This window comes from Corapipo altera, unplaced genomic scaffold, assembly GCF_003945725.1.
Source record: "Corapipo altera isolate COAL_440 unplaced genomic scaffold, ASM394572v1 1, whole genome shotgun sequence".
Lineage (NCBI taxonomy): Eukaryota > Metazoa > Chordata > Aves > Passeriformes > Pipridae > Corapipo > Corapipo altera.
Window position 1 is genome coordinate 20302878 of NW_020884873.1, and position 24365 is coordinate 20327242.

The following is a 24365-nucleotide window of genomic DNA, read 5'->3' on the forward strand; positions in this document are numbered from 1 at the left end:
TATTAAAAGAATAGTTTAGACTCAAAAAATCATAATAGCTATTGCTAACTTTTGCCTTGTAAAAACAGAGGTGAAAGCCAGAATTTTGTAAATTACTTTTTCCCTTCTATATACTAGCTCCAGTTCTATGAAACTTCATCTGTTATCATTCAATGACTTATGTTGGATTCAGAGTTAGTTTCACTTTTTTCTTTCTTTTTTTTTTTTTTTTTCAGGACCTACAGGACAAGTGCCAGGCTATTAAAAGTTCACTTAGATTTATGTGTAGTGGTTGATATACATAAATATTTAAAATCTCTTGGAACTAAAGTTGGTATATTTACTATCACTGCTACCTGAGGGCAATTCATACATATTTATTGAGTTTGTTTACACATTCACTCGTGTATTGCAATGGCACATCTGATAATACTTTCTGTTGTTGTTGTTAGAGTACCTAACAAAGTCAGCCACACAGCAAGGACACATTAATAGGACTTTCAAAAGTCCACACAGCAGCAAACCTTGTACATTGCCCCTTACAACAGTGAGAATTGATATTTTGTGGTGCTCTTTGAATAATGGTCTGTCAGACTACTTAAGCCTTGCACATCTGCATTTGAAAACAGGCCATTATCTTTTGCATTATCCATATGAAGCCATGCCAAATTTCTCATTCTGCAAGTATGGTACAAAGCATTCACTGAAACTTAGGTCACATTTGATTTGCTGTGTTTTGTTGTTTTTTGGGTTTTTTTTAACCACATCTCCTTTATTGGGGGAAAAAACAATTATTTTTTTTTTGCTAATTCTGTGACCTTCATGTTTCTGAAGTTGTTTGAGTTCTACTTGGTTTTGTGGTTTTTTTCCTCTCAATTCCATTCCAGTTTTTATAATTCAGAAATCCCTATGACCACATGAAAAGTCAAACTCCCTCCGCACACCCTATACAAAGCACAGGTGCTTATTGGCTCTGCTCTGTGGGAACACGCAGCCTCGGAATGACTGAATGGTGCCATGTACAGAATTTGCAGGTTGTTTAGAACATCCAAAGGAAGTTGCCCTTGAGGAAGAAGTTATTGCACCCTTTGACAGAGAGGGCGTTATCCAGGACTTCGAATCCTTCTACCTTTATTTAGGTGACAATGAGGGGCAAGTTGATGGGTGAGGTGACTGCCTGATGGAAAACTCTACATCCATGCCTTCTTGGGTTTTCTGTTAAATTAAAAATGTTCACAATTTGGCCCTGAAAATACCTATGGGAAGCATAAGACAATTTTTTTTCTTTGAGATCATTTTAGTATCCTGGACACACTCACAAGTGGGGTTCTTTCTTGGTAACATGAGTGCCAGCTGCTAGATAAGGGAGGGAAGCCAGGAGCTGGGAGGGATACTGTGGCCAGTAGGGTAGGACCTTGCTAGAAAGGGCCTGTCCCATCACCCCCAGCCAGGGAACAAGGCTGGCAAGGGTGGGAGCGAAGCCCAGAGCCCAGGTCATCAAGCTGATGATAAAGCAGGTCCAACATCAAGCTAAGTCAATCCTCAAGTCAGGGGCAGGGTCAGGACTAGTGGGATGAGTAAGAATCAGACATAGTCCAGAGATCACCAGGCAGGTCCATGGGGACTGGGTAGGTCTGAAATCAACATGGAAAGCTGGCGCCCTTCTAATTCCCTAGGGGGTGGAGAGAATGTGGTATGTGGTTTGTGTTGATCTGTGCATTTTCCTCTGTTCCTCCATTCAGTGTGCTCCAGGAGATGGGGGGGGTAACATGAGGTTACAATTCAGATCAGCCCTGCTGCACAGAAATATTTTGGGTTTTCGGTTCTGACATTGGTGAAGAGCCTCAGGACTTTCCCTGTTCTGTCAGTGCTATGCTTGCAAGACATTTGAAAAAGAACACACAGCATGGGTCCTGCTTTCCTTACCCCTCATATTTTCTCTCTTGATAAGAAGCTGATCCATCATGATGACGAGCATTGTTTCTCCATAATACTGGTAGATTTTTTCCTAGTTGAGAAAATTGAACTTAAAACAGGCATAAAGTGTTAGCTTCATACACAGCTCGTTTCTACTTTATGAATCTCGTTTAAGAATATAATGAGGTCAGTATTGCACAACTGACTGTTTTTTAAATGTCTGGAAAAATCAATTGAAAACGTTCATCTCCTGACCTGTTTTTTCTATTACTGCTTCATATTTCTGACTTAAAGGTCCTTGGGGTTTTGGTTCATTGCTTGTAAATTATTCATGTTATGCATATGAGAAGTAGAGAAAATACTTACTGATGTCTTTCCTTTGCAGTTCTAGACTATTACAGAGGCAGCAAGCCATCCTTCATATGGAGGTCACATCTGAAAAGCTTGTTAGTTTTCTAACTGATAATTTTTTTTCTTTTTCTTTACCCAGTTAATACTACTTTTTAGAGTCCTTGGTTACCTACCACTGAAACTCTTCAAGATACCTTTTCTGAATGAGGGACCACCAGACAAGAGGGTTACTGGATGAACAAAACTAATACAAGACAATTATTTTTTAACTAAGTTGGAGATTTTGCTACAGCATGATAAGCTGTTCTTTCAGAAGTAAAATAACTCATAGTTTTTATGCTTGCCACAGATACCCAGTGAAGTATAAGCACCGGAGAAACATGATTTTACAAGTCTCTGGGTTTGAGAAATTCAGCTTAAGGGAAATATATGTGTGTGTATATATAAGAACGTATTGCCAAAGCCTTGTAAGTTTCTGACAGTAAGCTCTTCACCTTATCTTGCCATGTTCCATTTGTCTGGTGCTGTAGAAGCTGCTGCCATCCTGCCTTTTAGCTCGGCCAAGATCAGGCCCATGCAAAGGTGTGCGGCTGTTGGGCCACGCTCCACAGGCGGGAGGAAGGACAGAGCCACAGGCGGGGACGCAAAGAGACGCTTTCAGAGTTTTGGAGATGGGAAGGCTGAAGAGGGATGAAAGAAACAGCTGGCGGAGGAGAGCGGGGAAAAGGGGGGCGCCGGCACTGGGGCGGGCACAGGCTGTGGGCGCTGAGCCCGGACGGCAGCGCTGCCCAAGCTCTGCGAGCGAGCAAGTGGAGGAGGCGCCGCTCCCGCTGCCCCGACCCTGCCCCGCTCCGCCCGCCGGGGCCGCCGCTCCCCGCGCGGGGCGGGGGCTGCGGGCCCGTCCCGCCCCCGTCACCGGGCGATGCTGCAGCCAAGATGGCGGCGGGCACTGAGTGAGCGCGAGCGGGGACAGCGGCTCCGCTCCTGGCGCTCTCCCCGCCTCGGGCAGGGGCGCGCAGGGGGATGAGGCGCGTTCCTGGTCCCCGCTGGTTGTCGTGAGGGGCGCGGGCAGAGAGACACCATGGCGGGGATTATCAAGAAGCAGATCCTGAAGCATCTCTCCAGGTCAGTGGGGCGCGGTGCCCTGGGCAGGCTGAGAGGTGTGCAGGGCGTGGGTGGCGGCGGGTCCCTATCCCGGAGAGCGGCCCCCGGGGCCAGTGCGAGGCGGAGGGACCGGGCTTCGTTCTGCCCGCGGAGGGTGGAGCTGGAGCCACCTCCTCGCAGTGATTTGGAGATGGAGGAGGTGGCTGTGTGCTCATGTGGGACTGTCCGCCGGCGACAGCCGCTTAGCTGTCCCGTGGCCCGCTCAGCCGGTGCCCGGCGGGCGAGCGGGGAGGGGGTCGGTGTGCCTGGCGCAGGAGGGAGTCATCGAGTGAGTCACTGCCGGGCTCCGGCCGCCTCCCCGCCGGGCAGACGGTGCCCGCCCCCGCTGATCGAGGTGTGCAGAGGGAGAGAGGAGCGGGGAACACCCCGAACCTCGCCGTGGTTCCGAGGCGGCGGGGGAGGGTTACAGCAGCCGCCCCCTTGCGCTGTCTGGCCGGGGCTGAGTGAGCTCGGCCTGTGTCCTTGCAGCTCAGGTCGCGACATCTGAGCTCTTACAGACACAGGTGAAGCCGGGCGACAAAAAAGGTGCGTCCGGGTGCACGCAGAGGGATGAAAATAAGTTCGTCGTTTTCTGCGTGACTGAAATCATGTCTAACGTGCCTCACGGGTTAAAGCAAAAAAAAACACAACCAAACAAACCTGCGGTAAAATTATGTGGCTGTCAATGTCGTGTGTTTGAAAGATGGAGAAACTGCAGAAAGTACACAATCTGACTGATACAGTTTTGAAAAGCCACATCACATTTTTCTCAAGGTTTTCTAAAGAGAGGCAAAAACCTGTTAGGTACTTGATATGTCATGTTACCACAGCGTTGCTAATTCTTCAGAGCTTACTTTTGTGTCTTAAAACATATAACCTGAAATACTGTTCCATTTTTTGCTTATTTTTTTCTGAAATGTTTTATTCTGCTTTTGTGTGGTATTTCTGAAAATGTTTATAGAGGAAATCAAACCAAATGAATTGACAGATTGTCGTTTGACAGATCTGTTGTTGATGCACATGGAAAACACAATTCTCATTCCAAATCCTCTGATATCTATCTGCTAAACATGATGTATGAAGCAGTAGTAGAATAATTTTTCTTCTTCGTCCTGTTCATGACTTATGTAGCTGGGAATGCTGATAGAGAAATCTTGTCCTCACATGAAAATAGCTGAGCACTGTGTGAATGGAAGTGCAGTGTGAAGATGTCATCAGCCTTGAGTCAGCTTTCTAATCAGAAGTGTGCACAGAATAGCTGAATTTAACAGTTTGTGTCCTATAGTGCTATATAGCAAGCTGTATGGAAAGAGGAGTGAACTCTAGACTCTACACTACAGGTTAGATTCTGAAATGTGCCTGGCACCTAGGTAGCAGTAAGATGAGCTGGATTTTGTCTAGTTTTTCAAATAAACAGCTGAGTAGATTAGAACTAAGTACTTTTTAGTGTTGATAAATCTGTGTTTGCTTTCTCATGTGTTGGGATAATGCTTATGCAACAAGGCTATGTCAAGTGATTATGACACATTTCATCACTTTTAGGAAGCTTATGGAATATGACAGATGATCTGAGGTTTCCAAGTTGAAGTTGAGGCTCATGATCCATACTGTGTTTACATTGAAAGAGCGTGTTTGCTACCTAAAATACAGCCAGCAGTGTTAAGCCCCTTGTTTTGAGTGTTCTTAATCACATGATCAGGTAATGTTTTCTTTCTGCTTTCTTTCGCTGTGCTTCAGTGGTTGCAGAAGTGGGTTGCTCAGAAAAATAGAATTCAAGTGACACAAGCATCTGTAAATCTGGTGGCTTTTTAAATTTCAGGAGCTCAGTATTTCAGCAAAAATGATAATATTATTTCAGGATTTTCTTTAATATGTTTTGTAAGAATAGGATTATGGAGCCAAATGCATAAGGAATTTCCTGCAATACAGAGACACTTTCACTTTTTACTCTGTTACTAGTGGTTTCTGTTCTGCAATTGTCATAGTTCCTTGAAACTGCTGCCTGTTTGTCATCTTCAGCAAAGCAGGTATTAGGGATAGGATTACAATCTATTGAGAAGTCTATATATAATGAAGGAATAGTGGAAAGAATTACCCTGATACCTCAATTTACTTTAATTTTTAATGATTGTATTTCTCTTTATGTTTGAACAAAGACAAATCTAATATGTACTTCGAAGAACAAATAGAAGATAAGAACTTTTTCCTTCAGTTACAGAGAAGTACTTTCATTTTATACCACGAATCACAGACCAGTTGAGGTTGGAAGGGCTCTCTAGAGGTCTTGTCCAGCTCCCCCAAAATCATCATTGATTTTGCAATGTTTGCCATGAAGATTGCTGCAATATCAGTTAATCACATGTTAGCAATTTGCAGCTTTTTTTAATATCTAGATACTGTATTTGCAAATTTAAAAGCATTGTGTCATTTAGTAGTGCAGTTTCCATTTAGCAGCTCACAGTGCTTTTAGATGAACTGATAATGGTCTCTGGTGTTGTGAAGGAGCCTTATCATTCTACATTTGTTAGCCAGGAAAAAATTTTGCATAGGTATGAGTCTTTGGGATCTGAGAACAACAAGAAGAAGACAACCCAAACTGCATTTTGAAACAGTTTTGATATCTAAATTACTTTTTATCTTTGTAAAGGGTTTTAGTTATTGCTATGTTACATCTTAAGAACAATGAAGGTAAAAAAGCTTGTTTTACTCAACTTATAACAAACTTGTGTCAGGATCTGGTGATGAGTTTTTTGCTTTCTCAGCCTTTTAAAATTTTTTAAAATGTCCTCTATCTTTGACATGCACTGCTCTTTTCCGAGGCTGTGGTAGAAAATGAGAAGGAGGGAAGGGGTAGGAATAAAATACATGTTTTTTTTGTTGCTCTTCAGATTACCTGGTGCATACCGTGGAATATGAAACTAAATGTAGCAGCTAAACTGTAGAGATGAGTTTGTCATTAGGAGGCTTGAATTTTTGTCAGGTCCATATTGTGTTAGGTGAGGTTTTGGTGAATGCGGATGATGGAGTGTCTTTGTTTCGTAATATATGTACCCTAAAATGAAACAAGTGTCTGGATAATGGCATCATCCTTTACAAAGGTAGGAAAGACACACTGTGCCTAGGAAAAGTCTTCTCTGTGGCGTTGGGATCACTTACTCTTTCTGTGAGGAGTTCCCAGTGAACTGAAACTTGTGTTGAATCTTCATGTATGCTGTTACATATTTTCAATGGATGAGAGATTTCAGCACCTTTTCTTGCAGGTTTTTCTGTTACGATGATATCATCTGATATGATGATAGCAGATATCCTTCAGCATTCCTTCTTTTTTCCTCAGTTAGACTTTGTTGACAACTGTATGAAACAATGGTGTTAAAGATTTCTAATAGGAATCTAGATTGCCCTACACAAGCTCACTGTGGTGTTACTGTTATACTGTCTGTGGTTATAAGGGGATTATCTCTATGTCAGGGCTTTGAATCTTGAGTTGTGTGTATCCAAGATACAGACAGAGATCAGGTGTTATTAATACAGACTTGTATGAGGGTATTTCCAAGTGTTTTTTTTGTTTTGACTTTTAGTATCACTGAAATTTACTCTCTAGCTAATGAGCAGTCTGAGTCTTCTGTGTATCTGCATTACCCATGTTTATCCATGCCTTTCTGTGAAAAACAGTTTTGTTTATCAAAATATGTCTAAGAACCATGGAGTTCAGCTTACAAACTTTGCCTCTATGTTAAGTAGCCTCACTGAATATGACATTCTTCATCTCAATTAGATATTAACTCTTAAGTTTATCAGTGATAGCACAGAGTTCAACTTAAAATGACATTCTTTCTTTGTGTCTTATTTGCTATTTTCACAAAGAAAACAGTAAGACCTTTTAAACTCTTTGGTATGGCAGAAACCCAAATTGTTTTCAGTTGTGTCATTAGTTAATGTTCTGTGTGAACTTAGACCTTTGCTTTTGCTCACCTGAAGCAAAGGATGTGAGCATACTAAGATTCAATAGAAAATAATTGCATGGATTTTGTGACAATTGTTTTCACTTCATAGTCGGGAAATCATTGTAAAGCTCATATGAATGTTGGGTTTACAAAGAATAGCATACTAATTATGTGGATATCAGGATCATCTGATCCTGATATAAGCAGTGATACCCTACATGATTTGGTACAACTCCACTGATATATGTCTTACCTAAATATTTGCCCTGCATATTTCCCTGCTTTTATACCAGTAAGACATGCCTGATTGGTGAGGGATGTTGCCATTTCAAGAGATCTGAGGTGACTCCTTTTAGAATATACCAGTGTAACACCTTTATTTGGCTAGAATGTAGAATGTATTTGGCTAGAATTCCCTCCTGTAAGTAAATTACCGAAATTGTTTGGATGAACTTTGAAGCTTTTGCTAGTAGCAAAATAAGAGGGGTTTTCTGCTCATTTTCAGTTTTGTGTATTCCACCTCTGTGTCACTTTAGTTTTGTGGAAGTTATCTACTTCATTTAGCAGCCAAAGAACACAAAATGTGTACTTTGCCGCTTCTCTCTTTGCTTGTACTGATTTTACAGAGTGTATTCTACGTGACTGACTTTACTGGCTTGTGTAGTATGTGGGAAAATTGCAGAACACAATGTAGGCATAACAACCTATGTGGTCCTGAATGAATCTGTATTGAATCTGAATGCTTGTGGAGAGTGTTAGCATTATGTCTGTCTTAAACAAGTGCTGCACTTAATGAAAGAACAAGCCTGAAAAACAACAGGTGGTAAAGCAGAACTGCTTGAGACAGCAGAAGAGAACAAGGAGGAAGAGCAATTTAAAGTTTCATTATTATCTTGTATCTCTTAAATTCCCATGTGTTTGACATTCAATACTATTAGTATTTAAGTGAAGATTTCATACCAACAGTTTTGTCTGTGTGAACGTGTTGGTAGTGTTTCGATGAGCGTAAAGGAATCAGTAAATGTTTTTTTTTTTTTCAAGAGAAATAGAAAACTTTCACTTTCTTCTGTTTTTGTTGGTAGCTTCATGCATCATATTGCATTTTAAGCTTCTGTGACAGAATATCTTCCATAATCCAAACTGAAATTGCCATGGTGCTTTATGAAATTATGAAGGTATTTTGGAGATAAACAGGCAATAATGTATTTTCTGGTAGAATTCTTAATCATTACATTTATTAAGAGTTGATACTGAATCTTTTGTTACATCTCAGATAGATCTCAAGCTTTCAGTATTTGACAGAATTTGACTTCTACTTTTCAGTTTGTTTTAGATTATTTTTGCAAATGTATTATAAATCTGGATGCTGAGTCTACAGACGTTGTATTTGTACGACTAAAGTCCTGCTGAAGCTTTGTTGAAGTTGGAAAACTCCTGTGTATACATAATAAAAACTAGTGCATTTGCACAATCAGTGGAATTAATCAGCAGCATTTTACTTGTCTGTAATCTTTTTTTTTTAAACAATTCTCAGAATAGTTTTAGTGGGAAATAAGTTTCACATCAAAAATAGTGTTGAAGATCACTGTATTCAAGTAGCTGACATGGTAGTATGAAGAATTCTCAGGGAAAAAAAAGATATTTGAATAAGCCTGTGAGGAATAAAATTGTCTCTTAAGTTCAAGTGATTATTGAGTATGTAAGAATCAAAATGAAGCCCACCGTTACATTTTTTTGAAATGTGTTATTTCTCCTGCCAAAGCCTTGGTGTGTTTGTTTTTGTTTTTGTTTTTTTTTTTAATATCAAAGGAAGATAAAATATGTACTAAACTTACGGAGTGAGATGTACTTGTTAAAGTGTCTTGCTTTATTTTTTTGCTTTTTTTTTCCCTACAAGCAGATTGGATAGAGGAGATTAGATAATTTCTGTTGAAACATTAATGGAATTATAAAGGCCTACATGAAGTGATTTATTTCACAGATTTTTTGCAAATCATGAGAATAACTGCTAACAAGTAACTACTTAACATATCTCAGGTTTGGTTTCTTGCAAGGCAACCCAGGTTTCAGATCTCTTCGTTGTCTCTTTTTTTTTCATGAGAAAAAACAGGAGAGGAAAGAGCTCCAGCTCAGGCTGTGGCTTTTGGTACTTCCAGCCTCCCCTGAGTGAATGGATGAACCTTGCTGTAGGAAGCATGTCCCCAGCATGGATTTCGTGGCAGGTCTGCCATGCAGCTTTACCATATAGCTTGAGATTACCAGAGCTTTTTTTTCCTCAGAGTTGTTCGCTGCTTCTCTTAAGAAGCAACCTTGGGATACAGCTACCCAGGAATGTGAAAGTTATGTGGTTGCTTACTTCTAGGGCAGTTTTCATATTGTAGTTTCTCCCATTGCTGGAGATCTGGAAACCTGAGAAAAATAATAATTTGTAGCTAAGTGTGTGTAATTCACTTTAGTGATAAATCTCTTAAATGCTGTTCAAGTATCCCAGCAAACTACCTACCAAGGGTACTGTCCAAATGCTTGGATGTTATTGCACCCAAAAGTGTTGGAATTAATTATATTTAGTCTGAGGCATCTCTTCAAAGTGAAGACAGTTAACAGAAAACTTTTTTTTTTGAGAAACATATTTGCTAAAATTTCGTAGCCTGCAAAATCAGAATGTCAGATGTGTGCAGGTTTTTGTAGCGCCACCCCAAATACAAAAACAAATCCAGAAGTCCCTGTAAGATGAGGTTTCTTAGTGTGATTTTTGAATAGCTGAGGTTGAGACACTGTGAATAGGAACAAATAATGTGGGATGAGAAATCTTAGGATAGGCAAAACAAAACTGAAAAGTTGCATCCCATTTAAAAATAAAATAACCCAGAGATGCAGCATAAGAGGGTTTTATCTTCCTTCTCATCTTCCAAATATACTTACTGAAAATATCTCTCTGAAACCACTTGGTTATATTATATAGTTCTTTTCTACATAGTTACAATTTTCTCCATAAACTGTTCATTTAATGGGGCTGCAGTATTGCAGTATCAGAAGCAAGGGATATTCTTATGGGAATCTAGTATTTTACATAGGTCTGTTTCCTTTTGAGTTCTGTAATGTCATGATGTGTAACAAACTGTTGTAACTGTAGTTATCTTCCGCTAAAACTCTCTTACATTATTGTATCACTCCTTTTTCCCTTTGAACTTGATCCCTTGTGTGTTCCCTGTGTCCCATTCCCTGCAGCGATCCCAGATGGTGGAGATTGGTTTGCTGTGAATATCCTAACTACCAAAATGAGTACCAGAAGCTTCTCAGAAGCCGTGGCAACTGACCACTTACTTTCACCAGGAGTAGGGGCCTTATGTCTGAATACCTTGCCCTCAGGTAACTTCCCCTCTCCCACCTTTGTAGAGTAAATGTAAGAGGTGGTATGCCTTTATATAAATTTGGGAGTGAAATGAGCTCTGTAAAATATTACTTGGATTTTCCTTTCTTTCTGTAACTTACAGTTCTGCAAAAAGTAATTGTTTGCCATGCAGCTTTGTATTCTGATTTCTTTGGGGTTTTTATAAGTCCTAAACTAAATTTGCAAAAGTGATTTATGAAGTAAATCAGCCATCCCATTATAAAAATACCTTAATGTGTATTTTCTAAATGTAATCTAGGTGTTTCTCAGTATCTTTCAGCTATTTGACATTTGCTGTTTATCATTTGTATCTACTTAATTCCTTTTCATAACTCAATGTTTATTACCTCTGTAATGATATATTTGAAGAATCGGTCAGCTTTTTACCTAGTTTACGAAAGAAAACAGCTGATTTTATTTAATTTTTTAAAATTAAAATAGTTCTTATAGCTAATGTCTTATCAAAAGATCTTATTTTCGTGTGAGATCTGATCAGTTAGCATTAAAAAAGATACCTCCTAATGGCACATAAATAAAGGATGCAGTTTCCAAAGGATAGATGTCATACTTTTACTCTTTATCATTATTTCTTGATTTTAAATTTCTAAAATTATTTTTTATCAAATGGCTTTTCTTTGCATTAGGTACAGAATGTTGTATTTTAAGTGGAATTTAATAGTTTTCAAGTATTAGCAAATTCTCAAAATGTGAAGTGGTTTTTTCCTGCCTGCAGTGTGCAAGTTGCATATATGTTGCCACATGTGGTTTAATATATTAAGGATTTTATGTTTTCTTGTCCTCAATATATAATTAAGGCCTGACACGTATAGGATTGACACGTTTGAAAAAAGTTCTTTGGATTTGGTCATATTGACCATTTCTGTACCTGATGTGAAAAGACTCACAGAATACAAAAGCTAATACTGGTCTGTGTGAGGATATATCATAAATGAGAGATAAATTGCTTGAGCAATATTTTACTTGCAAGATGATTATCATTCATGCAGTGCAAGCTCTTCATTTATGCACAGGGCTTGGCCATGTCTGTGCAGATCTGCTTCATGACACATAATTAGATAATAATCATTGATGACAGCAGCTGTCTCAGTTCTGCCTGTACCCAAAAGGCAAGCAATACAGTTTTTCCACATAGGAAGAAAATAATTTCCTATATGTGTTATTACAAGATTAACTAGGGAAAGCTTTATATACTGTCAAGAGACTTGGTAGGGATGTCAGTATTTAAGAAAGTAGGAGTGTACTAAGATGCCTTTAGGAAGTCACCTGGAGTAGAAGTCCGTGTTGAAGTCCTTCTGTGTTGTGATGAAATGGAAGCAATTACTTGGAAAGTGTCAGCAAACAGATGTACTATTCAGCACTCCACCTGGATGGGAGAGATAAGGAGGGGTGGGGGGTGAAACTGCACCAGAGGTGTTACACAAGTATGGGTTGGTTGTTGAGCCAGGGTCCTAATAAGAGGTCTTCCTTTCCAGGAAAATCAGTCTTTAGACTATGATAAGTCAAAAAACCTGATGAGTGTTAGATGGTTTAGGTCCTGTATAGTAGCTTTAAAAGTCCCACCTGAATCTGTAGGGGTGTAGGTAGTGTTTTGTACTTGTTCGTTGTGCAATAACTCGTGGCCAGATGAGAGTAGTAGGTCCAGGCTGGGTGTGTGAACAGGGGAATGCACTGTCCTGCTACAGAGGGTTGTGAGCACCTTCACGAAATGCTTTGTAGCAGATGATGCAGATCCTATCCATGCTGGGCATCCAACAGGCCAAGGAGGGTTCTCCATCTTGCATTCAGCCACCAAACACACACCTGACAATGCTGCAGAAGTTCAAGGTGTGGTTAAACAGAGCATACATGCATTTGTGTGCATTTGGGTAAAGGGGTGATACCCTTCTCTTGTACAAACTGATGTTGGAGGTTATAAGAAGGTGCCAGTTGGGTATCATAGATGGTGAGGGGTGTACTTGAAAGGTCTGGTGGAGGTGCATTTCTGCAGTTGGTATTGTCACTTAGGAGTCCCCTGCGACTCCCTATAGCTTGCAGAATGAGGGAAGGATAGTCCTTGCAGTTCATCTTCTGACAGGGGCTTCTTGGGAGAAAATGGTGTGGTATTTGGGAATCCATGCAGGACACAACATAGCTGATACACACGACTTCTGGATACGGGCTGGAGGATGGCCTCTCACACCACTGGAGTTGTGTCCACTCTTGCCTTGCATACTGCTCACTCACTGGCTCCCACTGTGGTGAGATTTTACAGTGCTGCTGTGGCAATGCTCTCTTCCTGGTGCAGAGAGTGCCACTGTTTGTGGGAGGATTTTTTGTCCAGAAATAATAAAATTTATCCTCACAAGTGTTTATTTTCAACTTAATGTATATTCATAAATAAAGAACTTAAGTGTTTATGTGTCAGAGTGTGTCTAACTAATCTTACTATATTGTAAACATAAAAGGTGATGCCTCTCCCCACAAACCCTACCACAAGTGCCTTAAGTTTTAATTTTTTTAAAAATTCTTTTGAGCTTTTGATTTTGGCACTGTATTCTGTCCTGATGTTTTCATGGGCATTACGATGTTCTGCAATTAGTTTCTTTTTGCTTGTGTTCAAAGTGTTCTCATTAGTTTCATGTGTGGTTTTGTTCTTATATTAAAGTAAATGAACATCCAATTAACTCTTTGTGCTAAAAAAACCCCATCAATTGCTAATTTTTATAGTAAAAATTGTAATTTTTATTTCTAAATATTAATATTTTAAGAAACAGAAATAGTGTCCAATATGAGGACGTGCCATCATATTTTGTGGTGATATTTGGTACTACTTGCCATTCATTTCTTTATACATAGAAGTACTCAGATACTTTATGTATCTCAGGCAGTTTTTCATCAGTTGTCTCTTATCTTCCAGCTTTATTGCCTAAAAATGTACCTTTCACTTGAAACCCAGTAGTTTCCATGAATTATATCTTCAGATGTTCAGCGATGAGTCAGGTGTTGCTGCAAAGCCATTTGCTGCTGTCTTGTGTTCCTCAGAAGGACAGTTTTCTGGGGACTTGATGAATATAACTTTTATGCTACCTCTCAACTTTTACACATTTTAACTCAGCCTGTAGAGCTAAAAGTTTTTTATTCCAAAACTTATATACAGCACAGCTAATGGTTTTTTGCTGGGGGAAATACTACTTGAATGCACTTCATAAAAATTAGAACATCCCTAGGACAACCAGGATTCACTCAAAGGTTTCTGGTACTTCACCAGCTTTTTCTAGGGCATTACTAAATATATCCAGAGCCTTTGGCTTTCTGCATATCCTTTGGACAATGAGATAATGTTGCTTTTGCAGTCTTCTGACAAATACTAATGTTAAGCCTTTACTGTTTTGTTATTTTTTATAGCATCTTTTATGATGCTTTTTGGTTGAAGTTTTTTGAAATACCAAGAGAAAATATCAGTTGCCTGATTCTAATCTTGTTTCTTATGTCTTAAGGATTAAAATAGACATCTTTTACAGAAGTTTGGTTTTTTAAATTCGGGGGTTTTTTTCCCCTGGTCTGTCATGTCCTTGCAAAATTTTCATTAGTACCTTCCGTTTTTGTCATGGTAGAGATAGTTGTGATCGTGTGTATAATGTGTTATAGTATTTATTTGGACAGTCATTGTAATATATTCCCTTTCCCCCACTCTAAGTCTGGTGTGTTTTGTCTGGAAAAACCCATCTCACATTGGGTTGAGATGTGGGAGGGGTGATGGAGCTAGGGAATTGGACTGTGGGGCTATCTCAAACCGTGACAGTTTTAAATACAGGTCAGGCATATGTTGCATCTGTAAAGACTCCCTAGCCAGTCTGCCTTTTATTTAATGGCAGCCAAATCTTTAATCCTGCGTGACTGTAGTGGATCTCGTCCTTTCTGTCCTGTCATACTTGGATCAAGAAGGGATGCTGCCAAGAACTCTTCTGAATGTCATTGTACGTAATGTTACTGGTACGTAGAGTTGTATTTTAATCCGGGGAGTCTGTCTTTTTCTCATATAAAACTTGCTGCCTTCTAAATAGGTCTAAGGATCTTGGTACTTGGGACTTGAATGATGAAGTGCTACCATGGGAAAAAGTATAGCAGTACTCCTGAACTCACAATGTGCAGGTGGTATTTTTTTCCCTGAGACACTGATATTTCTTTTGGCTACAGGAGAGAAAATATGAGAGAGGAAATTGTTATGTTGCCTGCAGCATGCTATTTGCTGTAACTTTTCTTTTTCTTACTTAAAGCTGGAAGGAATTTAGATTTATTGAAAATCAGCTTTGGTTTGTGGTGTTACACTGAATGAGAGGAACTTGCTTATAACAGTACACACTGTTGATCCCAATGCTTTGTTTCTGTGGCAAATTTGACAAAGACTTAGTTTTGTTCCTCTTCTACTTAAACTTGAAATCTTAAAATTTGAAGTGGTGTAGTGAGCAGAGTGATAGTAGGCCTCCTTCTCTCTGTTACCTAGAGTCATGGGAAGCAAATATCTTCCTGAGAAACTAGGTTGAAAAAGACCATTTTTCTTGCTTCAGAAATCATATACTGTTCCTTAGTGATCTAATAGTATGATTCATCCAGGTGAAACAGTAAAATAAATGAAGCCAGTTACCTTTGTGTGTTCCATTTCTGCTGTTTTGTTATTGATACAGTTGCCAGTGCTTGATAGGTCGGTTCCCTTTTTCAGAGCCTGTTGTTTTCAATCATACATTTTTTTAAGCAGTTTGAGTTCATAACAAGGAGATGAGCAAAAAATGTGGCATATTATGATTTAATAGTCTGTCATGATTAGAGCACGCATGTAGGATCATATAGTTGAGGGAATTTTATTTAAAAAGCAGGGGAGGCACATGGTAGAGCTGGGGTAAGCAATTGTATGTTCAGGAGATTTGCAAAATAACTGAGATTCCTGTGTCCAAATGTGATCCAAACTTGTCTTATTTTTCTGTTAAATCCAGAGGTTGGAGTTTCTGTTGTTAAACTTGTCAAGGCATCTGGTATTCACTCCATACCTTTATGGAGCGCTGCTGTAAGCTTCATGTGGTCTGTGGCCTTCATTATACAACCCATAAGCTTGTGACTTCAGGGAATTGTTTCCCCCTGTCTTCTCTACTCATTCTTGGTTGATTTTTATTTCTGTTTTCACTTCTTGGCTGTCTTCTCTGCAGGTGTGGTGGAGTGCTCTGTTCAGAGCTCTAAGCCTGTAGTGTCACAAACAAACCTTTAGAAAATAAATACTTCAGGCAAAAAAAATGAATCTTCTATGTAGATTTTTAGTTATTTTAGAAGGAAAAGAATTAAAAGAACTGTTGTGGTCTTGACAAAATATAATGACTGTAACATATTGCTCTATAATTCTTAATACTCTGCTCTTACTGTGCACTTTTAACTACACTCTTACTCTGTACTTTGTAAATTGAAGTTGAACCATCTATCTATAACTACCTAGTAATAATTAGTGCATGTGTGTGTATGTACTCAAGGGAGCTATGTCAGGCTGCTTGTTATATTTGTGACTTCCTATTTCTGGGTTGTTGCATTTAGAGTAAAATATCTGCAGCACTATTCTACTTATAGAATGCAGTATGAAAACGGTATTTGAAGTTCATGCTATCACATAGTAATTCAAACCTCAATTATGTTTTGAGAAAGGAAGGGTGGTTTGTGAAATTGAAACTATTTATGAAAACAGTTTTGCTAAGGATATCTTGTGGTATTAGCAAACCAAGTGGGTATTGCCTCAGTTACAGTGATGTCTTACTGACACAGCAAAACAGGGTGACAGAAAGCTTTGGTGAACTCAACCATGACCTTTATTTCCTTTTCTCTTGCCCTTGCCTTTTACTTTTCTCTGTTCTGCTTTATTCACTTCTTGTACTGAGTAGTGGATATTAACACTTAGTCTGTTCCTAGAAAAGAAGCATCAGTGACAAGTTCATGGGATGTTGTGCAGGGAAATAAATGGCTGTGTTGTCAAGCCCTCTGCTCCCAGCTTCACCCAGTTTTTGAGGAGTAATTAACTCATTCTAAGGAATGAACACCAGGGTAAAAAACAAATGGCAAGCTGTGTGGAAGCTGTTTGGGTGTGCCTGGTCGGAGAGAAGAGTTGTGTGGATGTCATGAAGTTGGTGACATTTTTAGTTCTGAGTAGTTACATGAAAAGCTCATAAAAAATTTTTAAATGGTTTTGCCCAATCAAGGACTTCTAACTGTGAAACATCATGACACAACCAAAGATTTCTAATTACTTCATATTCAGAATTACATGATTCTACACTAACTTTATGGGAATCACCTCTCTGCTTTACATAAAAATTGTGTGGTAAATATGATAGCCTAATAAGTTCTCAAAGTTTAAGCAGTTAAGCATTGTAGGTTACAGCAGTAAGAGACACAGTAGTTCTTTAGAAACAGAGATAGCTTGCCAGCCTCCAAAGCCTCCTCCTTAGATTTTGCTTAGCAATAAATATTAGAAAAAGTCTCCAACACCAGAATATTTAGAATAATATTAACATTTAATTAAATAAAAAAATTAGGAGTTAATAAAATTAAAATATTAAATTGCAGATTTTATCTGAGTAACAGTTTCGATGGGTAACAGTGATGATTATTCCAGCTCATGGCAAGTTCACTGGAACTTGCAGTTGACACACAGCAGTGTGTCTGTGGTACATCTCCCTGAGTCTGTTAGCTGAATGTGAAGCACACCAGAAGAAAAAGTCAAAGCACATTGGCTCAGTGGGGCATGTACTGGTCTGGTGTACCATGGGATCCTGGAGCAATACCATTTGAAGACTAGTGGTTGCCCTAAGGACTTTTTAAATTTTTAATTCAAAACACTGTTGTACTTGTCATCTGGCTGTGCTTTCAATTTTATGCACAAAGATCAGAATTCTTACAAAGTCTGACTAACAGATATGGTTGCCTTGTGTTTGCAACAAATAGACCAACTTCTATTTTGTTTGGGGTTTTTTTTCTGTCAAAGGCCACTGTATAAAAGTAAAAGGTTTTCCTACTATATCAAGCAGTATGAAACAATTCTAAAGAGCTGAAATTATCCAACAGACAAACGAGTATATTCTGTGGAACAGATGAATTTAGAAGGAGCAGGGAATTGGCACAGATGAGTAAAGTGTTGGCATCCTCAGTGGAAAATTGGCTCTGGACAAAGCAGATGGATAAAGCAGATGTGGTTGTCTTGTATTATGAAGTTACTATGGGTTTTGGAGAAACACCACAGTCTCCTCACCATCCGCTCATCAGTAGCATTCCAGCTGTGGAAGTGGAATGAAGAGACCTACTAGAGGTGCCTATGCCTGAAATAGCTTCTCACAGCTCATCTGTTGAGAGTTTGTTTCTGTGACTCTTGACGTGAAGGGTAACGGTCTTCATAAGTGGAGAGCCTCTTATGTCGGTCTGTTCTGAATGAAGCATCACTTTGAGCATTTTTACTTTTGCTGACTGCAGGAGAGGAAATAAATTCAAAGCAACCCTCTTGGAAGAATTTTTTAAAAAATAAATATAGAAAAGCGATGGTCCTTTTTGAAATTTCTTTCCCTGTTCTTCTGTTCCCTGTTGGGAGAGACTGGCTCATATTTTGTCTGATTGAAGGATATTGGAAGTAGCTCAGAACTGGCTTTCACTTTCTTCCTTAATGGTATTTTGGTGTCTTTCTTGCTGTGAAGTTTGAAAACCTGTTCCTGTAGATCCTCTGTGTTTCACTGTGCTGTGTCTGCAGTTGGGACCAAGGTAATGCTTAGATCTCTCTCCATGTTGAGTGGCATTTCTGATATGGCAGAGCAACAGGGAACTCTGAGGGGGACTTCTTTCACAGAACATGAGCCTTAGCAGACTTGTATGTATATGTGTGTATGTAATGGCAGAATGTTTTGGCATTTGCTCTATAAATGTGACTATAAAATAACACCAATTTGTAATTCTTATGTTGACTCTCATCTAGAAAGTCAAGAATGAGAGATACTATCATGCAACTGTGAACACACAATGGCTGCTTTTTTCTTCTAGAAATTTGAATGAGCTGAGTCATATGAGACTTCTCAATGATTTCTGAGATAGGAAGCTTTGTATTTTGCGGTTACTGATGGGACATTCTAATGTCTCTGACTGCTGAATGGCAGCACCGGAAGATTTCGGTGGGAAAAGTCACAAAGCATAATGCCAATTGTAGTATTTTCTATTACCTAATCTTGTAAAATTAGACTCAATTCGTGAGCAGAAACAGTTTTCCATGGCAGATTAAAAGTGTGGTTAAGTATATCCTGTTCTTACTCTGTGGTAGATAAAATGCTGCAGCTGTTGGTTTTGGGGTAGAGTACTGTCATAGGTTGAGATTGGCCCCCCCTGAGAAGCTGGGGGGCTCAGAGGTGATTGGGTGCCAGGACAGTGTTCCCTGGAGAGCCAATCACCACTCATGTTGTTCGCTTCTGCTCAAAATCAGATATCACAGCACCAGAAATGGTTGGCAGTGTAATCTTGGTTGTTTTGCTATTGGAAAGAGTTACTGTTTGTGCAGTGATTGTCATCACTATTATTCTGTGCCTCACCTGCTCCTGTTGCTGTCTCTACAAAGCATGTCGAAGACCACGGCCTGTTGTGACCACCACTGCTACCACTACAGTGGTCCACACTCCTTATCCCCAACAACCAGCAGTGCCACCCAGCTATCCAGCAGCTCCATATCAGGGATACCGGCCCCCTCAGGGGGGGCCAATCTCAACCTATGACAACTTCCCATGGGTTCTGTCACATGGTCTCACAAAGATGTGAACCATTTGAAACAGTCACACAGATTGTTCTATTGTATCAGCAAATCATACCGCCTTTGAGGTATAATGAAATTTGTTGCATATGTACTCCTTTAAATTATATCTCGTAATATATTTTTGCTTATGTATTTGTAAATTGAGTTAATGAGATGAAAAAATTTAGAGGAACAAATCATTTCCATCATACCATTTTCTTTTTAGATGAAATTGTATCTAAGAATGATTGCATCTAAGATGATTTCCTCACCCCCAGACCACTGCTTTAAGTTAAATTGTCACCGATAGGTAGGACAGCTTTGATTGCTTTATATGTGTTTACTTAAGGTGTGTGTTTGTTTTTAGGTTCACCAAAAATCTGTCACCTGATAAGATCAATTTGAGCACATTAAAGGGGGAAGGTCAGCTGACCAATTTAGAGCTGGATCAAGAGGTACTTCAGAATATGCTGGATCTTCCAACATGGCTGGCTATAAACAAGGTGTTTTGCAATAAAGCATCCATTAGGGTGAGTATTTTATTTTACTGGAATGGTAATTCACCAAATGTTTCTTTTCCTTCTGTCTCTGTAAACTTTCAAGCAACTTTGTATTAATAGAAAATTGTGACAAGTGCTTGATAAAATTTTAAAGACAAAGATGTAACCAGCAATAATTTTGTACTAATTTTTGTTTCTCACGTGATAACATGAAATACATATGAAAATGATGAAAATAAGTAGCGTTTTTTTAATTATTATTTTTTCTTTCTGAGTAAAATTTATTCTTGCATGTTCTGAAAACCAGGTAGAGGTAAAAGCTTGTATTTGTCCTTGGTAATTAATGTATCGTATTTACTACTCTCTTTTTTCTGTGTTCTTTCTTTGCTCCTCTCCGTTTATTGCTTTCCTTCCCTCGTGTTGTGTTCTCATTTCCAAAAATACCTTTCTGAGGGATTCTGGTCTTTGGGAAATGTGGAAACACTCTAAAGCTAGTAGACATTGCTTTTTGGTCGGTGTGGCCGCTAATAATTGAAACAATGTATATCATCCCTCCCACATTATACTGATGGGGCAGTAAGAAACTGAGCAGTGGCTTGTTCTTGATAGAAGTTACAGTGTGGTCAAACATTGGCACCTCCTCAGTCTTTTGGAGAAGTTTGTTTGTGGCTTTTTTGTGGTGTGGGGGTTTTTTTGTTTGTTTTGTTTCATTTGGGTTTGTTTTGTTTTGTTGTTGTGGGGGTTTTTTGTTTACTCCTGGTGAGACATTGTCCTGATTTTTCTCAAGGTAGTGAAGTTGACACCTTGTTGTAGGTACCCAATCAACTGAAGATCAATAAAGGGAATGTGGAATTTCTTTCCTGTGAAAGAACAGAATGATTAACAAAGTACTGCTTTTTATGATACTTGACAACCAGTATTAAAGAGACAGATTCTATTTTGTTCCTCTGTTTTTCTGATCAGTGATAAGTAGATTTGGAAGTTCTGGATTTTTTAAGACCTAGCATGTGTGTAGAGTTACTATATGGTATTTTCAGATAAACTTGATATTTTGAAAGTAATATTATTCCAAGTTCAAAAGTTAGAAATATAATTTTTATACATAAAATGCATTCTAAACAAATGCTTAATTTTACTGTATTTTAAATATTTACTTTGCTTTAGAATACTGTTTCCTCTTGCAGATACCATGGACAAAATTGAAAACACATCCCATCTCTTTGGTGAGTTCTGAAATATACCGTGTGTAGCAGAATCTTAAATATTTATATAGTTCTCTTGACTTGATGCTAGAAATAATTAAAACATCAGTAGGCCTTTACTTAATGTCCTCTGGGTAGCAGCAGATCAAGACAAAATGCCTTTATGCTTTCTTGGTATGTTTATTTTCTTAATCTGTGGCTTGGATGCCATCACTATAATGTTTGACCCTTAGCTACTTATGTCAAGTTTTCAGTCAGTACATGTTAATTTGGGTTCATCTGAAGGGTAGTTATTTGTCCAATTAATCCCTTTTAAAAGTTCCTACCTGTCTATTGGAGCTATCTTTTCTAAGTACTTCTCTATTCTACATCTGTACTCTACCCGATGTTCTCAGCCTCAGCAGGTTTGGTACAGATGGCATTTACAGGGCTTCTGTAACACCTTAGGATTCAGCCTGGATATAAGTAGGATGTAAAATGTGTAAATAGAACTCAACAACAATTATAAGTAATGGTAATTATTGTATTTGTTTAATTTTGTTCTTTATTTTTAAGTACACTAAGAATTTTGTAGTATTTGAAGTACTTGATGATGACTCAACTTCCTTAGCTGTATTTGCTTAAGAGTGAATATTCCCTTAACTGTCATGCTTCCCAGTCTTGCAGTGGATATCTGAATGTGCTTGCAATTCCTTAGTTCCTAATCAGGTTTAGAAAAGACATGTTGTTTTAAATATTTGCGGCATTTGCTAGTGACCCAGTTGTAATGTGCTAATGTCTGTACTGCTTCTTCTTGACACCCAGAACTTAATCTGGTAATGCTGAGGTGGGATGATTCAACCTCTTGGCTCTATGATGCAACTGCCAAATTAGGAAATCGGTTTAAGCTGTGCTATTCTTAAAGATTACACACTTTGATCTGTGGTAGCAAGGCATCGTTTCCTTTGTTCCTGTTGAACTTAAATTAGAAATCTTTGAGGCTAACATAATTTTCAAGGTAACCTTTTTTACATAAAGGTTTCCTTGAACAAGTTCATTAAATTGGTAACAAAAGTTCATTTCATTCTTCAATGGTAGAATATACAACACCGCTTTTGATTTCTAAAGGAAAGTGAATTCAGTGGCCTAAGTGTCAAACTTCAGCCCTTCATTACATCACTGAACGTCCACTAATTTGTGGGGGGCATGGGGGCATATTTTTGCTACTGGGAGTTTAATTAAGCTGGAATAGCATCCTCTGTTTGCATAGCTTAGGAGGTGACTAGAACCCACCTGTTTAGCCGAAGGTCCTTTCATTGAGCTGAGTTGCCCTTTGTGAGAATCTGTCTGTTAACGTAGTGGCACATACTGTTGTCTTTGTAATAATCAATTTCTGGTTTTATATGATGAACAAGATACTTTTGAGGAGTGATCTGGGCCCTGAGGATGCTATGCAGAAGTTTTTGCTCTGTCAAAGTACAGTAGTTACCAGTGAGAAAAGACATACATCTGCATCTTCATTACCTCTTATTTATAGCATGCGAACTCCTTGAATCACTGTCCTTCCTACTGCTCTTTACACTAGTCATGTAGTGAAGGAAATTCTTAAAACCTTAAAAAGAATGGTCGAACACCCAACAATATTAGGATAACAGGAGAAATCTTGGTTTCCCCCCCATCCTCAAACTATGGGATTAAGTTTTTCTTGTTTTTTCCTCTGTTATTGTTTTGTGAGGCAAGATAATCATTGAGACAGCTGAGAAAATAATTTTAAAATGTCCACATTTACTGTTAACAGCTAACGCTTCCCTTTAATCATCAAAATATAGTGAAGTATAAATAAATCCAGATTAGACAGTTTAGGATTTTTAATCGTAGTTAGGTTTTCATGGATAAGAATAGTACAGGAAAATGTTTGTGAAGCAAGCATATTATGAAGACAGGCACAATTAACCCAATATGATAATAAAGTCTAGTAGCTAGGGCAGATTGAATCATGAAAAATCTAAAACTGAGGACAAAGGTTTTTATTATGTTTTGTCTGACCTAAGAGCATAAATGCAGGAATTCAGAAGGGGTAGTAGAAAGTAGAATTAGACAGGGACTGCTGTGTTTTGAATGGGCATCCAATGGGACAAAATTTCAGGACTATAAGCTTTAACCTAAGAGCCTTTCCAGGTTGTCATGATAAATTTAGGTCACAAATATTGCAGTATAAGTTTGGAGATTCTTGTATTAATTCAATTGCTAGGAATATGGTTTTGCATTTGGTTTGTTCCCATTCTGTTCAACCTCTGTTAATATGCATGTTATGGTTCTGCTACTTAAATAGGGCCTTTAGTTAAAGCAGGATTTAGATGTCTCATTCCCTTAATTCTCAGCTCCATTTGTAACAGCTACTCTTCAAGTACAAAGAATGCAAAAATAGAATACAATTTTACTACAATATAATGTGTTGCAAATTATACTACAATATATCTGTTTAGAAATTACTTATTTTACTAGATGTACTGAAGATTCATATATATACGTGAGTGTGTATTCTATCTAGGTTTTATTTCAGAGATGCAGCACAAAATTTTGTGGACTATCATGAATTTTAGTGGACTAGTTTCAAATATTTTCCGTTAAAATTTTCTGAACTTATTGAACCATTCAGGAAACTCAGGAAGTATAAGTATCTCACTATAAACACAACCATATAGAAAGAAGACTCAGATGACTACATTAAAGTCCATTTTGAAATGCAATTTTTGAAAATGAGTGTGATGGATAAATAATACTCGGGGATCAAGAATTTTGTGATGCAGTATTTGTCTGGGGATGTCTGCTAGAACTCACAAAATTAAAAAACATGAAAAAAGTTAAAAAAGATAATTCTGGTACATTACAAAAGTTTATGGAAAAAACAACATGGTAAGAAATGTGTTATGTATATTTCAGAAAAAATTCTCAAGTTGTTTTTTTTTTGTTTCAATTTCTATTCTTCATATGTTGTCTATTTACTTTGTTACCTCTTAGTTGTCCAATTTTTTTTGTTTTGTTTTGTTTCTCAAGTCCTTGGATAAAGTTATAATGGAAATGAGCACATGTGAAGAGCCACGTGCCCCTAATGGACCCTCTCCTATAGCAACTGCATCTGGACAGAGGTCAGTGATGATACTT

At 38.4% G+C, this 24365-nt stretch overlaps 1 protein-coding gene across 5 annotated transcripts in view; it reads left to right on the forward strand.

Moving 5' to 3' along the window:
- Positions 1–3160: 3160 nt before the first annotated feature.
- The window catches only part of UHRF1BP1L (UHRF1 binding protein 1 like), a 58732-nt gene continuing 37527 nt past the window's right edge, over positions 3161–24365 (forward strand). The window contains exons 1-5 of one of the 5 annotated variants that reach the window (XM_027666766.1): positions 3164–3372; positions 10563–10703; positions 19887–20049; positions 21204–21242; positions 24258–24349. In XM_027666766.1, the coding sequence (XP_027522567.1) occupies positions 10681–10703; positions 19887–20049; positions 21204–21242; positions 24258–24349 (317 nt within the window). In that variant the 5' untranslated portion in view covers positions 3164–3372; positions 10563–10680. Of the gene's footprint in view, positions 3373–3829; positions 3937–10562; positions 10704–19886; positions 20050–21203; positions 21243–24257; positions 24350–24365 lie in introns of those variants that run through there. The other 4 variants (XM_027666791.1, XM_027666757.1, XM_027666773.1 and 1 more) reach the window with 4 other exon arrangements.